Genomic DNA, 16,442 nt, shown 5'->3' with positions numbered 1-16,442 from the left:
GTCCGGGAAGATCCCACATGCTGCGGAGCGGCTGGGCCCGTGAGCCATGGCCACTGAGCCTAAGCGTCTGGAGCCTGTGCTCTGCAGCGGGAGAGGCCGCAGCAGTGAGAGGCCTGCGTACTGCAAAAATAATAATAATAATAATAATTGAACACTTACATGTTAAAGATGATTTGAGTATACAGAGAGGACACTAAAATGAGAGAAACAGGTTTAAAACAGAAGTTCTTTTATTTGAATACTGAATACATTCTGTTGGTACAGAGTGTGCTGAGGATGAAGTATTTTAAAGAAAGAAAAAACACTGGTAGCAATACAATTAAAATGGAAAAAAAATAATTTAAAATATAACACAAATGACAAATAGATACATTAGCATTCTGTGAAGCCCACTTAGGGCATTCCATCATCTGTAGGTTGTAGTTTAATTTAAGCTTATTTCAGACATGAGTATTTGGAACTGTCAAAAAAAAAACCCCAAACCAAAAAACACACAAAACCACATGACACAGCAAATCAAACAGTGTATCACGATTTATTAAATACCTTTAATGAAACCAGTACCTGACGATTAGAAAACAGTTAAACCATTTGTTTAAAAAAAAAAAAAATCCCTCAAACCAGTGTCCATATTAGAGGTGACAGTGTTTCTTTTGCAGTTTCTACCATAAAATAAGACCACGGTGAACATTCCATATTGGAATTTATCTTTTCAATACAAAGAGTAGGCTCTGCCCATTACAGCAGAATGACTCAAATTTAGTTTTCAGTTCCTGCGGATTCTCAGAGCAGCAGTAAGACAAGTCTCAGGATCATCATGAGGCTAGATTAAAACAAAAGATAGGCAAGGGGAGGGTGACTCAGGAGGTGTGAGACGGAAGGGTTGTGCGTTCACCTAACCCACGTGGTACTAAACCCTGGCTCCCAGCGTTCTGCCCTGCTTCTACTCCCTGGGGCAGGGGTGATCTCACCATCCCTGGATCCCTGTACTTGAACTTCCAGATGTGACTGAATTAAAAATGTTCACTGAATGAAGGAGAAAAATCAGAACTCACTGTTCTGAAAATCTGGGATGAACCTTTGTGAGAGAAAGGTTTGGAAAGAAATACAAAACTTTCAAAAACTAGTAAAGGCAAGCAACTTGAAAAACTAATCAAGGGGTGATCTAGGGATGTCATAATTACAATCTCAGCTTCTTTCCACGTTTAGGGTCTTGTCTTCTTGACCTATAAACCCTACTTCTGACCCCTTCCACCACCAAGTATCATTATTAGAACAGGGCTATCATTAGAAAGCAGTCCTTTATAATCACACTTTCATTCCCAAATCATAAACATTATATCCAGCCACACTAGAAAATTCTATTGAAAAACAGAAAGGAGAAAATTACCCATTGCATTACCACCTAGAGATTACTAACAATTTGAAATATTACTTCCTATCTTGTTTTTATATACCCAGACTTTTAAAAAATTGAGATCACGCTATATTTGCTTGTTTATTCTGTTTTCATTTCCTATGTCAATATTTTCTAATGACACTAAACAGTTTTTGAAAACATGACATGTAATGCTTGCTCAATATTCCATTAAGTGAACAAAACACCTATTGAACCATTTCCTTACTGGTGAATTTTCAAGCTGTTTCTAATTTTTCAGTTCATCATGTTTTCCACTAGAAATAAACTTGCAATAAACATCAGTCTTTGTATACATCTCATTATTTCTTTGGAATAAATTCCAAAAAGTGAAAACGTACATCAAAGAAAATGAACATGTCGATAGCTGTCAACATATAAAGGCAGCTTCCAAAGAATTTAAAATGTTAAGTATAAATTTTTACTTGGTAATGTGCTTAATCTCATGGACAGAATTACTGAGATTAAGAGAAACTTGAAGCTCCCTATTTATCTTTTTAAAAAATATTAAGTTTTCTCCCTTACAATTTCAAAGTAACTGCGACAGACTTTCACTTTGTCCAACTCTCTAACAGAGATTATCAGATTTAAATGAATACCTTTACTCTCTCAGACAGGTAAATCCTGAGAAAAAATGAGTCTGAATTTAATTCTTTATTCTGAAAAAGGTAACTGTGTACATGTGATCAGATAGCACAGCAACGCTAAGTGTATTTGATAAAAATGTTCACTCGCACATAAATGTCAACGATTGAATGGATAGTATTTTAAGGGTTTATAATGATGCTGATTGTAATACAAATTACTTTGACCTTTTAAGTTAAAACAACTGACTTTTGCCAAAAATTCAGCACTTCAAAATGACGGCAGAGGAAAGAATAGATCAAAATAAGTTTTTCTTACCTTAAACCTGCAACCAGCCCAGCTGGCATGATTTTCTTGGATCTCTTAAACCTCACCCCCATTATGGTGGCCAGGAAGAAAGCTGTAACTAAAAACCAAACCGGTGCGTGAACCAGCGTTTCAAACATGTTATCAGTGCTTGCTTGGGGAAAAAATGGATTTCATTTCAGCTTACTAATATAACAACTATTATGTATTGGTACTGAGTTGCTATTTTCTTGAAAAGATAAAGTGCTCTATTAAAACACTTTACAAAATAGCTTATCAAAATAGTTTCTGAGGAAACAAGTACGTTAAAATCCATTCCTGAAATAGCTTCAAAAGAAAAAGTCTTTTTCTAACTTAATTTCTATTTATAGAATACTCCTGGGAAGGTCAGGACTGTGTCTTATTCAAGTTTCCTTAGAAACACTAGGCAGTATACCTAGACCCACAAGAGACAGCCAAAAAATGTTTAGTTAGCTGAATGGAAGGAAAAGAATCAGTTTCTAAAGTAAATCTTTAAAGTAAGACCTGATTAATAAAATAATCCTAAGAAAAGGCTGACTGTTTTTATTTTATAGCATTCCATTTTGGAAATGTGATGCCTGAAGAGTACATAAAAACAGCCTAATAATATTAAATTCAGAAGCATTATACCAGCCTTTAGAAGCTAAACCAGCATGATGAGAGAAGCAGTTTTATGGAAGAGATTAGGGCACTGATGTCACAATTTAAGAATTTTCAAGGAAAAATCACTTGCTGATATAAAAAACATGACTGACAATAAAAATACATTAACTATTTAAGTGCATATGCATAAAAAGCCCTATGTATATATACATACATATATATGTGTGTGTGTATATATATATATTTTTTGCTGATATATTTTTATCTTCTGACATAATGTCATTATTAAAAATATCCCTTGCTCCTATTTAAAATAAGGGGAAAAAATCCCACTTAATCTCTTCCTCTCCCTCAAACAAAGAACGGGTACAATTTGTCTTCCTTTGTATTTTCTTCCACACCCACCAGGGCACTTTGAATAATCATCAAGTTAAACAGAGACCATTTCCTTGGTGTAGTTTTCCAAACCTTCCCTGTATTTGTCTTTCAACCCAGACAGAAGAAAGCCAAGCATCCTGGGACTTTAAACACACACAAGTTTGTTCCATTTTCCCTGTGGACATTCTCCTACTATAAGCTCAACAAGGGAAGAAGCTAAAAGAGTCAGCCTTGCTTTTCTAAATCTTAAGGCAAAGTGGGACCTAAAAGCTGTTTGTGAATTAAATAAAGTAATGCAAGGCTGTCTCTTTTTAGATATTTTCACAGTAACACAAACTATGCTAATATGCATTTAGGAGCATTAGCAGAAAATCCAGACATAATTCCTTGCTTTTTCTAATTTTATTTTATTTTTCTAGTAACAAGTTTTATAGAAATATTCTTCTGAGTTGGAAGGCCTGGCAGCAACATCATTATTTTTGATCAGGTCTGCGTAGAAAGGAACAAGAACAGTGTTCTGTCTCCGCACATGCATATGCCCACCTGCCATGTCACCAGTATCTTCTAGTACACCGAGGCTAGGTATCAAAAAATTATCCCCAAGCTTTGATTCTCCGTAACTGGGAAAAATGCCTTACTCACACAGGGACAATTTTACGTCTCGCTTGTCATTGGAGACACGGTAAGCTCCACAGCCAGCCAAAAATCCAACGGAAAGACCAGCAATCAAAGACAGAACACCACCTGGTGAAAAAAAGTATGGGCTCAGAGAGAGAATCCCCAAATGAAAGGTATACCTTCATCACTCCACATGTGGAAAAATGCATTTCTTCCTGGGCACTGTAACTGGACAAAGCCAAGTTAGGTATCGGCTATCCATGGACAGTTTCTAAGACATGACTGTTTCATGGTGAACCCCAAATGTGAGGCAGAGGAACCCCAGGTACATAGCAATGGGAGGGGTAGGTATGGTGATAAAGCCTGCCTGTAGTATTGCTTCTGACAGTGACTGCATGGTCTTGGACAATGACCTGACTTGTTTACGCCCCTCTTTTATTCCCCCTGTTCTCCTTGCCTCCATTTTTTTTACTGAGGTTGTGATGATAAAAATAAGATGAAATGATATTTTCTACTCATGGAGATAGAGAGGGGGGCCTATTCAAACCAAGCAATGGTTCTGTCCTGAATAATTAACAAACCTTCCAGCCTCAACACATCAGGACTCAGGGATGGACTGTGACCACAGAGTAACAGGAAGAACCTGGTCACTGACGCAGCCAGCCAGCCACCAATCCACCCCCTCCCCCACCCAGCGCCCGCCCTGCTCAGCGCTGCCTGGGGCACTGTAATAGACACGAGCACTGCAGGGTGCACGTGCCAGTGCCACTGTCACCAACACACACAGTCCCCACTTCCGGGCACTCAATCTATTTAGAATCTTATCGGATTGGAATCCCTAGGGTCAAGGCATCTCTGGGGTTTTTTGTTTTTTGTATTTTTTTAGATTTAAATTTATTTTTTATTTTTATTTTTTTATTGAAGTATAGTTGATTTACAGGGTTGTGTTAGTTTCCGGTGTACAGCAAAGTGATTCAGTTGTAAGGTATCTCTGTTTTTTAAACAGCTACAGGAAAGTCAGATTGCAGCAGGGTTAAGAACCACCCTTAAATTCAGATCGCAGCACCTCCCACACCAAAACACACAACCCATCCAGAACAAGAAGCCACATGCACTAGGTTGTAGTCTAATTCTACAGGCAACAAGTGAAGGAGGATGCCTGATAACGGAAGTAATCCTCTCCTCCCACACCCTCCAGCAGCCCCAACACATGCACGCACACGCACGCACACACACACACACACTCACACTCACACACTCTCTCCCCCCTTTTCCTACCCTTTGAAAAACCGCTAACGAAGGAAGTAACCCTGATAACCATATAGACCTGAAACTCAAGTCCCCCAAGGTCACCAATATAACACTCTTCGAAATATAACTTCATTTAATGAATTTCTTAAAAATATAAGAAGCAAATATGAGACACCATGACTGCAAACGCTTTTACCTTAAAACAAAGCAAAATAGAAAACTTGATCTTTCATTTTTCTCCATGAAAATCCTTCAATTTATCAACTGGGTTTTTTTTTCCATCTTTGCACAGAGATGAAGAAACCACTTCAGATATGATATCTAAGTAATTTTCCTTTGCAACACACAGTATCAACATAATTCAGTTTTTTGACACTATGAGTATATAAACAAACCAAAAACCTCACTTGACAATGAGTGAGTAGCCCTGAAGAGGGTACGTCAATTAATTATGCAATTGATATTAACAGGTAAAGGGAGACCCAGATGCCCAGGCTCTGGAATGACAGGCTCTGTCCACCCAGCCCCATGGAACCCCCATCCTTCCGAGAATCCATCCACCACGTGCTTCTTAGCTTCTCGTCCTATTTACAGACCCTCAGACAATCCTAGCACAACCACCAACCTCCCACCAGGTCGCTTATTAGCTTCTTGTCCTGCTTACAGACCCTCAGATGATCCTAGCACAATGACCAACCTCTCTTTGATGAAAAATCTGGTTTGGGCTCACCTCTCCGCTTATATCCCAAAATGCTTCCGAATGTCACCAGGGCTGCATAACCAAAACCAATCAGGTCCATTGGCAAGGTTCAAGTCTAAAGCAAGGTGGAAGAGACATATATTACAAGATAAGACTCTGAGGGAGCAAATGTGTATAAAAATGATATGCATTCCACAGAGTTACAGAAATGAATTTCTCTAACCTACTAAGAAAAGGGCAGCTAGATCTTCACTTCTCCCAGCACTCAGTCCCGCCACCCTCATCACTCTCAAGAACGCTCAGGGCGACACCTGAGGCTGATTCTCCTTCCTTATCTTCAAGACTTGCTGTTCCCTCAGCTGTGTACTCCCTTCCACTTCTGCATGAGGACTTCTGCTCTGGTTAGCCGGGTCTGCCATCTCCGCTTTGCACTCCCGTGCCTGGAATGTTCCCCCGCTCCCCCACCTCCATCCCCAGCCGCCCTCCAGGCCCCATCTCCCTCTGAACCTGCTCCCCTTGTCAGCCGCCCCACAAGCTCCTTAACCACTCCTACCTGCACCGTCCACCTGGTCTGCAGCATCTACTCTTCTTCCTCTAAATTCCCTGATCTCAGCAACTCCACCTTATAATTCTTTCTTTCGTATTTGTACAGATATTTGTCCCCCCTCCTCCTCACATCGAAAAACAGGAAAGGGGTAATGTGGACGTTTGCTTGTTGACTGGAACAAAGATTTCCTTTCTGTTTTTTTTTTTTTTTTTTTTGGCTGAGCCATGTGGCACGCAAGACCTTAGTTCCCTGACCAGGGATCAAACCCATGCCCCCTGCACTGGGAGCGCTGACGGAGTCTAAACCACTGGACCGCCAGGGAGTCCCCAAAGATTCCCTTTCAACATGTGCTTTGCACTAGCTTGGTTATGAGACAGCTCTCCTGTGGTGGCAGAGATGCCCACGCTTGGTCCATGGTAAACCATTAAAGGGTACAATGCAGCCCTGGCACGAAGTTAACTGAGTGACCGTGACATTCTGCAGGCATCACAGCAGCAGCTGAAACATCCAGGGGCTGGAAGTTCTAAGAAGCTCCACTGAAATCCTGCATGGGATTCTCTAAGATGTAGGAGAAAGTGTGCTAGCTACAGGCTGGAGACATGGGTTCTGGTCACTAGCAGCTGCTGGGCCCTGGACCACCCCCCATCCCTAAGAACAACTCCCCCAAAGTGAGGGAAATAGACAAGATAAGCTCTAAGGTTCTTGCAGCTTTTTAAATTCTAAGATTCCTGGTGGTGATTGCACATCTTAAGTTTTTTACATCTCTATTTCCTCCCTGGAGAAAGTAGTTCTTTGTATCTACGAGGAATGGTATATGAGAATTCTTTGTATTTTCACAATTTTCTCACTGCTGCCATTCAGGTTAACCTGGTCTTTAATTCTCTGTAGCAACTGGTAACAAACTGACCCAGAAGAATGGAAAAGGGGTCTTGAGTTGATCTCAGAGAGTAAGCTAGCACTTAACTGTGAGGAAAGGTCTGGGGAGGGAGCCCAAGGCACAGGAGGAGGTGATGGCACTGAAAAGGAGGCAATGATGCAAAATCCTCAACGTCTGTGGGACAAAGAATTAAAACAGGATAGTTGTCGATGCCCAAGAAGTTGTCCAGTGGGATTGAACATATAGGAAGGAAGGACCTGTGTTCAAAAACCATTTGTTGACTGAATGAGGGATAAACAAATAATGAGGATGATGTTTCTGAGCAATCACCATGTGCCAGGCACCACCCTAAGGCCTTATATGTAACAACCCATTTAATTATCACCACAACCCTACGAGGTAAGTACTATCCCCATTATTATCCCCATTTTCCAGATGAGGTGGCTGAAGCACAGAGAAGGCAAGCAGCAGCCCCGAGGTTACACAGCAAAACCAAGATTTCAGACTCAGAGAAGTCTCATTCCTAACCAGCAGTACCTCTGAAAACTGAGTTAGCTGCTGAAAGAATGAATGTGAAAGTGAGCCTGAGGTTCCTCAGAGTTTTGAATTCTGGATTAAGTAATTCTGCTTGGCCTCGGAGCTTAGCCCACGCTGCACCGTCTTCCACCTGGTGACCTACCATCTTCAGCCCTATGAGAGCCTCACGTCCAGTCCTACTTCCTGTCTTTCTCAAAGAGCTCATCACATTCCACAATGCATGCTTGGACTTCAGTAGCATGTGATATTAGGCAAGTTCCTTAATCTCTGTACCTCAGTTTCTCCATCTGTAAAATAGGGATAATAAAAATATCTACCACACAGAGCTGTTGTGGCGATGAAATGAGTTAATGCTATAAGGCACTCAGAACCGTGCCTGGCACACAATGAACACCCAACAAATACCAACTGCTCATATAATGATTCCTCTCTTTCACACTTATATACATTTTTAAGCTTGACATAAACAAGGGCAATACTATTTCAGCACAGCGAGAAATCAACTGAGGTAGGGTGGATTCATGATGCTGGCATTCATAGACTCAAACCATAATAGTACAACCTGCACTTATACCAAATTCCATCAACGACTTTTTCTTGGGCGTCTTCTGTGTGCAGGCAGCAGGAAGGGATGGAAAGCCCCACTGATGGACACGGTCCTGGTATGCCAGGACTTCCAGTGCAGCACCATGGAGGCGGCAGCTGCGTGAGGGAGCCCTCAGGAGGATAGGCACAGGCAACGCAACCAGGAGCTGCACCTACTGAGGCTTGGACCCTAAAGGAAAATTCCTCCAGGAAGCAGGGACCCAGCTGAGGTCACGGGGAGGGCAGGAGTAAACCAAGGGAGGAGGGTGGCAAGGAAGCACATGTCCTAGGCAGAAGGGAGACATGTGCAAAGGCCTGGTGGCATGAGAAAGCATGGCATGGTTTCAAAATGGAGACAAGTGCAAGGGGTGTGAAAGTGCAGGGGGCTGGTGAGCAAGGGCCAGATCACCCCTGGAAGCCCTGTAAAGGGAGTCTGGTGAAGACAGGCTGGGAGGCAGTAAGCCAAGCAAGGGATGATGGTGGCCTGGCCTGGAGAAATGAGGGTGGAGCGAGGTGGACAGATGTGAGAGGTCAGGAGCTTGACTCAACAAGCCCAGGTGTGGGGAGGGAGCAGGGGGGATAAGCCTCTGGCTTGGACCACTAAGAAGAGGGGAGCCTTGATGCTGTTCCCTGAGACAGGGAACAATGGAACAGCAGCAGGTGTGTGGTGGGGGCAGGAGGGGGGTGCCCTGGAATGATGGAGCCAAACTTAAACATAATCAGTCTGAGATGCCCAACACACAGTCAGGAAGCACCCTTCCACAGAGATGTGACGCTTATGAGAGAGATCACTCCTCATCAGGTAGTAATTGAGGGATCTAATTCTCTCCTTAAGTTAATCACCTGGGGTGGAAGCCTGGTTCTTCTCCCTCCTCCGAGTCCCCCAGTTCTTCCTCTGACCCTCTCTTGGGGCCCCATCCCTTCTACCTGGTGTAGACTTACTTCCCTTGAGCTTCTCTCTCCTCTGGGCCAGTCAAGCTCCTTGAGGACTAAGCTCAGGTTCAATTCATCTTGTCTTCCTCACAGCACCAAGCCCACTACCGAGCACTTAGGCAGGTGCTTAGTAAATGCCTGCTGAGTGAATGAGTAAGTGAACCAAAGGAATAACTTCTGCCTTAAGACATTATGTAACTGACCTACCCTCGGTATAGCTCTAGTGCCAGGAAAAAGCCCTTCATCGCCTTAGTGAACTGAGTGTTGTTCTAAGGAGGCAAAATAAATCTATTCTCAATCCTTGTAAGAAGTTTCGTGCTTACAGCGAAAATTCAAACAAAAGGCAATCAGCTCTGGTGCTCCTTTTCCGTGGCAGGACCGTATGTCCTGCTCAGAATCACACAGGAAAGCCAGAGGCTGCGTTAACAAGGGCGGGATGGGCGTGGGTACGAAGCATCGCGCGTTCCCATCGCAAACGCTATGCCCAGCCCTTGGAAAGGCCAGAAAGCATCTTGGGTGCAATGCAGCAAATTATTCACTGCACAACGCACAAAACCAGATGAAGGGGCCCTGCCTTGCCCTTAGCCCTCCAAAATTTGGGGAAACCACTAAGAGATTTCCCGTAAGCTATTATATAAAAAGCATTTTCACATGCTGAGTGTCAATAATTACCTACCTTTGAACTCCTTGAGGCTCGAAAGACACATTTTCGAGTTAAGTCTGGATGGTGCTGGGAAGGTTTAAAACCCTGCCAAGCATTTCTAGATGGTCCAAGAGCCCCACCCTCTTCCCCATCTCTCCTTAGCTCTAGGAAGGTAGGAAGGAGAACAGGTGGGAGATTCAGGACCGCGGAAGGAAGAAACTCCGGCAATTCCCAGGAGGAGGAGAGAAGCGATTCCCCGGGAGAACAGACTCCACCCCCTGCAAAATCCTCCCAAGGTTCTCTGCGTCTTTAACTGCCTATTTCTGCACCGATGCAGAAAATTACGGGCAGGAAAGTCTCGATTGCGAGATGTACAGCTCACCTGCAGCCCCGAGCTGTCTCCGCGGCTGAAAAGAGCAAAGTCGGGAGCTAGGTGCGGGAAAACTTCGTACCTGGAGAAGGGAAGCTGACCCCACCGCCTGCGCCTTCTACTCTGCGCGTTACCTCCCAGTACTGGGTGGGGCCGCTGATTCCGGGAGGCACCGCCCCCGCCTCTCGCGCGCGCATGCGCGGCACTCCTTCCACTGCAGCTCAGCCCTGTCCCGCCCACGCCCGCCGGGCGCCGTGGAGGTTAGTCGGCTCTACCACTTGCAGCGCCTGACTGTAGCATCCCAGGCGGCGGCCACACCTGGTCACTCGCTCCGGACCCGGCCACTCGCTTCGGCGACCCGGCTTTTGGTCCTGGCCCTGATCCCGGGACTCGGGTCTGGTGCCTCCTGCCGGACGGACCTGGAGTGACATGCATTCGCAAGGAGTAGGCCTGGGTGTACCAGGGATTCCAGATGGCGAAAGATTAACCGTTGAAGAAGTTCCTTCAATATTTAAGGGACGTTTGTGGGACCTCTCCAGCAACCCAGGCCTTTTACATACTCTCCACCAGATTGTCCCCATTTTCAGCGGAGGGAGGTAAGGTTCAGAGAGGCGAAGGGATTTCGTTGTCCACAGACTCAACTCCACAGGGTGCAAAGGCTAGAGCCCGAGTTTGTCTGGTTTCAAAGCCCGAGCACCCTTTATTACACCGCACCATCTACGAAGGCATCTAGATGTGGTGGGGAGACCAGGATCCCGGTTTCATACTTCAAGCCCAGGATTTGCTGGACTTAAGTACCTGAAGGGGAAAGGTACAGAGTGCCAGAATTGAAAGGCACTTTAAATCATCTTTCGTTCCAGAATAATACGTTCTCAGGGATGAACCTTAAATTGATCTGGAATCCTGCATCCTGGCTACAACTTCTCATCTCACTCCAGTTTTGCCTTCCAGGCCACTGACAGTAACTCCAACCCTCTTCCTTATATAATAGCTCTTCAGAGATTTGAAGAAGGCTGTCATCTAGGGCTTATCAAGCAGCTCTAGGGGTGCCGTGGGGCTGGGAATAATAGAATTTCTTAAAATTAAAAAAGAAAGAAATCTTAAGAATATATCTTATATCTTGTGAAATTTGCTGAATCTATTCCTTGTGTTTAAAAGTGCTTCAAGGAAGCAATGAGACTATCTAAGATGAGAAGTCTAAGGTGGGCATAAGGAAATAGGGTTCTGGGAGATTCACAGGAGAGTTGATGGCAGGTGCCAGAATGTGGATGGAGGAAGTGGTATCCTGAACTTTGGCTCCAGGTTCTCCCAGCTCTCCTTCTCATCCCCTTCTTTGCCCATCCTTACCTCAGGGCATGCTGGCACCTTTGCGGGTGCATGCTCTCACTCTGTCTCTCTCTCTCTCCCCCCCCACCACCCCACAGACTCCCAGGACACTTTCCCTAACCTGAATAAAACCAAAAACCCTCTTGGGATGCCTCAGTGTCTTTAACTAATATGAAACCCCCCCCCCAAGTAAATAACTTCCCCCTGAACCCCAGTGCCTGGATGTATAAGATGCTGAGATCCTTGAAAAGAGCAAGGTGAACAACATGCGGGAACAGGAAGGTTCTTAGGCAAAAGGGCCACTGTCCTCTCAACTCACATGCCTCCAGCTGACACCTACTCCGTCTAATGGGAAGGTTAGACAGAGCATGAGACGAGAGTGCAGTAAAGCCTATTCACCTCCACCTCTTTGTAAAGCTGTCTGCTCATGATCCACAGCATATTCTTAACTTCCAATGTGCCATCAACCCTTGGGCAGTCTGGACAAATGTACAAGATAAAGTATGTAGGATTGACAAGGAAGCCAGTTTTATTGAAATAAAGTTATCAAAATATTGAACGTTTAAATCTGTGATATAAGATGTGCTTCATTATTAAATTATGAGATCTAGAAGTGGGTTTTAATAATTACCATAATTTCCAAGTAGTTGTGCACATAAACAATACTCTGAGGTGTCTGTAACATGAATATCTGATTCCTGGGGATGACAGTCACGGGTTCTAGCACTGCTGTGGTTTGCTGCCAATTTTCCTAATGGAAAGAAATGCTAAATTTTACTTAGACCTTGGTGAGTACAAAAACTTCTTTTTCCCATCCAAGTTCTCAGATCTTCTGATTTCTATCCTCAGGCTTCCTTGGATTTGCAGAACCCCCAGTCTCTAGTGATGCAGGGTTTCCTAAGTTGTATTTGGTGGACTTGGATAAAGGGAAGGCAAGGCTGAGAGCCCAGGCAGGACCTCCAAGGACGTCTGCGCCTCAGCGAGTGATCTGGGATCCTCAGCCTGGTCCTCATTTTCAAATGTTCAGAAACTCAGTTTATATCCATTCTTCCAGGGGCACCCTGGCTTTGGAAGATTGAGTCATAAAAACCAAAGTCACAAGGGACTTACTGATTTTTAAGCAAACAAACAAAGCCTGTTTCAGGTCCTCGATTCTTCTCTTCAGATCCCACACGATTACTTACCATTTAGGCCTCTCTCTGCTCATCAGTCCAGAATGAGACAGGCAAGTGCCTCCAAACCAACCAAAAAGTTTACATTTGTGCTATCTGACGAGTCTGCACATAGATGAGCGAAGTCTAGTTCGTATTTGGGCAAAATACCAACAGCCTTTTGTTTTATGATTTCGGCAGTTTCATTAAAATCCTCATAGAAATCCAGAAGACGATCTGAAACTCCATTTTTCAAGTCAAAGTACCTGAGAGCTAGAAAGAACATTTTTTTGTTGCCATGATTTGGTGCATGGCTTGCAGCCGATATACTATAGAAAGCATGATGGTTGGTGAGAGATGACAAAATCAGCTCTACACTGTAAGGGACCGACACATCTGTTATCAAAATTTCTCCTTCTGTTTGCGCACAGAATATTTTGGTCACAACCTCTGAATCAGGAAAAGTGACTTTACTCAGCTTCATAGAACAATCAAGGCAGCCATAGGACAAGGCATGTCTGTCTGTGTAGGACGCCCATGCTAATTCACCAGCTGCTACTTTTGGGTGAATGCTGATTTCATTTCCCGAAAAGACACCACCTTTGGCTGGTTTGGGGGCACTTGCCTGTCTCATTCTGGACTTGTGAGATTGTCTCGAAATGCGCTTTCACATCCCGTTCTCCACCACGCCCCATCCCAAATTCTTTCCCACACAGTGTGCAGGATGCTCTGTGTGGGTTATGTACGTCCCTGATCCAGTTGTATGTGTCCTTACATTTGTCGTTAAAATAACACAGTCGTTTAGCCTTCTTTTTTGGTGATGGGAATCATGCTTGCGTTAGTAGTACAAACGTTCTCATTTTCATTATCTGACCTCTTAGAAAACATGGTCACAGTTCTCACAGTGTTTAAAAAAAAAAAAAATTAAACTAGCACTCTTCTGATACAAAGCACAACAGTTAATCCCCAGGCTGGTATCACAGCTCATGCCACCAACGTACAATTTTCTGAAATGGTCGGGTGAGACACATGGCCACAGTAAGTCTTAACAAGGAAGCCATGAGCTTTGAATGTCTTACTAGAAATCCATGAGCTAAGGTAGGGCGAGATCGCCCAAAGCTTTCACTGGGAGGATTACAAATAAAGCCACCATCCAGCAGCAAAAGTCCACTCCCACGCATCCTAAGTATGAAAGATTGTACCTTGGAAAGACGTTAACAAATTTATACCACCTCCTTACTGAGATCTCAACTCCACAGCCCCTCCAGGCTGGGAGGGGAAAGAAAGGGCAACCTGGCCACAGCGGAGGCCACAACTGGAAGACACCCTCCTATCAAAGTGCTATCATCAATCTCTATCTTCCTCTGTACCCAGATGTTGCTGTCGAGGAACTTGGCCTTTCTGGGGCAGAGACTGCGGTCACACAGCGAGTCTGTTCCCAGCGGGAGGGGAGGATGGAGGCCCTGGGTAGGGCGCGGCTGGACCTGGCTCAGACCCAGTCCGAGATCACACCTTGCTCCCGGCCACCTACCCTCTGGGCCAGGCGGTTTGGGGACTGCGCCCAAAGCCACCCAGCGACTCCCGCCAGCTCCCCAGCCCCCACCCGCTCCCTCCTCGCTCTTGCCGGGTTCTCGGGGCGGGTTCTGGAGGCGGCCCCGTGCCTGTTCTCGGCCAGGCGCGTCATCTCCACGGGCTGCTCGCCCTCACCTGCTTCTGACGCGCAGGTCAGACCCTTTTGTCCCCTCCCCGCCGAGGACGCCGCGGAGACCGCTGGTGGGCAACTGCCCCGCGCTCGACAACTGGTCCAAGCATCTTTACGCGAGCGTTTCGGAGCGACCGTTTATAAGGCCCAAGTCCGCTGGGGCGGGCCCACTTTTCCTAAAGCGTATGCTCATTGGCTGAACCCGCCTGACACTCAGCCCTGGGCCGGCGTCCTGTTGACCCTGACGGCGACCTCTCAGAATCCTGGGAAGTTTGGCGTCTTCGAAGGCAGCGGAGCCGCGGCGCCTCAGAGGGTTCCCGAGGGCCGTGGAGCCTGCGAAGGCTACCTCCGCCGGCTGACGCCTCAGCCTTCGCCCAGCGCGCCGGTCTCGGGCTTCACGGAAATGAAAACAAGCCAAGAGTAAAACAAAACCAGTACAAATCCCCAAGTCAAAGCAGCTACAATCAAATTCAAGGAAAGCAAAGGTAAATGAGTTTTATCAGTATAATTAAGCAAGAGTCATTTTTTGGCAGAGGCAAAGTAAACAACTGAATTTCAAGGGGGTGAATTCAAGAAAAGGTGAAACGGGAATCTAACTTCAGTTATAGGATATTTATACCGATTTCTTTTTAGACCTTGATAAGCAGAAGTTCGCTGTCAAAGAATCCAGCTTTTCTTATTTGGTTGCCTTTCCTACAAACGGCAGCAGGGGGCACTAGATGCTCTAGTTTCATTCAGGTAGGCGAGGCGTTTTAAACCTTGTTAGAGTTATTATCAAACTCCAAATGGTTTCCTCTTAGAAAACAGGGCGGTGGTCTGACTAAAAGGATGTAGGAGGACTTCCCTGGTGGCGCAGTAGTTAAGAATCCACCTGCCAATGCAGGGGACACAGGTTCGAGCCCTGGTCTGGAAAGATCCCACGTGCCGCGGAGGAGCTAAGTCTGTGAGCCACAACTACTGAGCCTGCGAGCCACAACTACTGAACCCCACGCGCCTAGAGCCCGTGCTCCACAAGAGAAGCCACCGCAATGAGAAGCCCCCGCACCGCAACAAAAAGTAGCCCCCGCTCGCCACAACTAGAGAAAGCCTGTGGGCAGCAACAAAGACCCAACGTGGTCAAAAATAAATAAATTAATTAATTTTTAAAAAAGAATGTACCAAAAAGGTAACAATTTCTGCACTACAACCTGTTGACTAAGGATTACAGTTTCCTGAAATATTGTGATGGGGAGAAAAGGTCAATTACAGGACCTAAGGGGGAATTTTAAGGTGGGCTCTAAAAGAGACAGGCAGTGGAGAGTGAACAGGGTACCGCTGACTCCCTGTCCTAGCCCTGCCATCGGGACTCATTTTGAACTTTTGCCAGGAACACGGGACTTTCCGTGCTACTGGGACTGAGAGGTTTCCTGGAATTTGGCACTTTACTATAAACAATAATGATAGTAACTAACGTTTAATGAGTATTGTGGGCCAGCCACCTTCTGAGCATTTAATCCTCCCAATAACCCTCCGGGGTAGATACTGTGTCATCCCCATTTTACAGAGGAGGAAACTGAGGCAACTTGCCAAAGGTCATGCACACAGCTGAGACGTGTCAGATCCACGTTATAGAAAGGAGTGTGCATGCAGGCTCTGCAATCATTCTGCCTGGGCTCCAATCATGGCTCCACTGCACATTTTATTAAGAGAGGAAAGCACAAAACATTATGACTGGCACAGAGGAAATACTCAGTAGTGTTTGCTATTATTATTAAAAGTGATCCTTGCTCTCCAAGAGTTTAAAATTTACTTTAAGAGGTTGGTAAGATTCATAAGGCAGTAGAGATGCCTATTGAATGAGTGAATGGGACAGAGAAGAGATTTGTGGAAGTATTTGGAGGAGGGAACAGCTG

At 45.0% G+C, this 16,442-nt stretch overlaps 1 protein-coding gene across 4 annotated transcripts; it reads right to left on the bottom strand.

Moving 5' to 3' along the window:
• Positions 1–511: 511 nt before the first annotated feature.
• TMEM14A (transmembrane protein 14A) lies at positions 512–10,546 on the bottom strand. Of its 4 annotated transcripts, XM_060307985.1 has the most exons (6): positions 10,384–10,534; positions 7,983–8,127; positions 5,910–5,994; positions 3,953–4,054; positions 2,321–2,408; positions 512–823 (listed from the first exon to the last, which is right to left on the bottom strand). In XM_060307985.1, exons 3-6 carry the CDS (start codon positions 5,977–5,979, stop codon positions 784–786), a joined length of 300 nt encoding a protein of 99 aa, XP_060163968.1. In that variant the 5' UTR covers positions 5,980–5,994; positions 7,983–8,127; positions 10,384–10,534; the 3' UTR covers positions 512–783. The 4 variants fall into 4 exon arrangements, with proteins under 4 accessions (XP_060163968.1, XP_030726342.1, XP_030726335.1 ...); XM_030870482.2 differs by lacking the exon at positions 7,983–8,127 and having other exon boundaries at positions 10,454–10,546; XM_030870475.2 differs by lacking the exon at positions 7,983–8,127 and having other exon boundaries at positions 10,384–10,542.
• Positions 10,547–16,442: the final 5,896 nt, after the last annotated feature.

This window comes from Globicephala melas, chromosome 11 (assembly GCF_963455315.2).
Source record: "Globicephala melas chromosome 11, mGloMel1.2, whole genome shotgun sequence".
Taxonomy (NCBI): domain Eukaryota; kingdom Metazoa; phylum Chordata; class Mammalia; order Artiodactyla; family Delphinidae; genus Globicephala; species Globicephala melas.
This window is presented reverse-complemented; position numbering and strand designations above follow the sequence as displayed.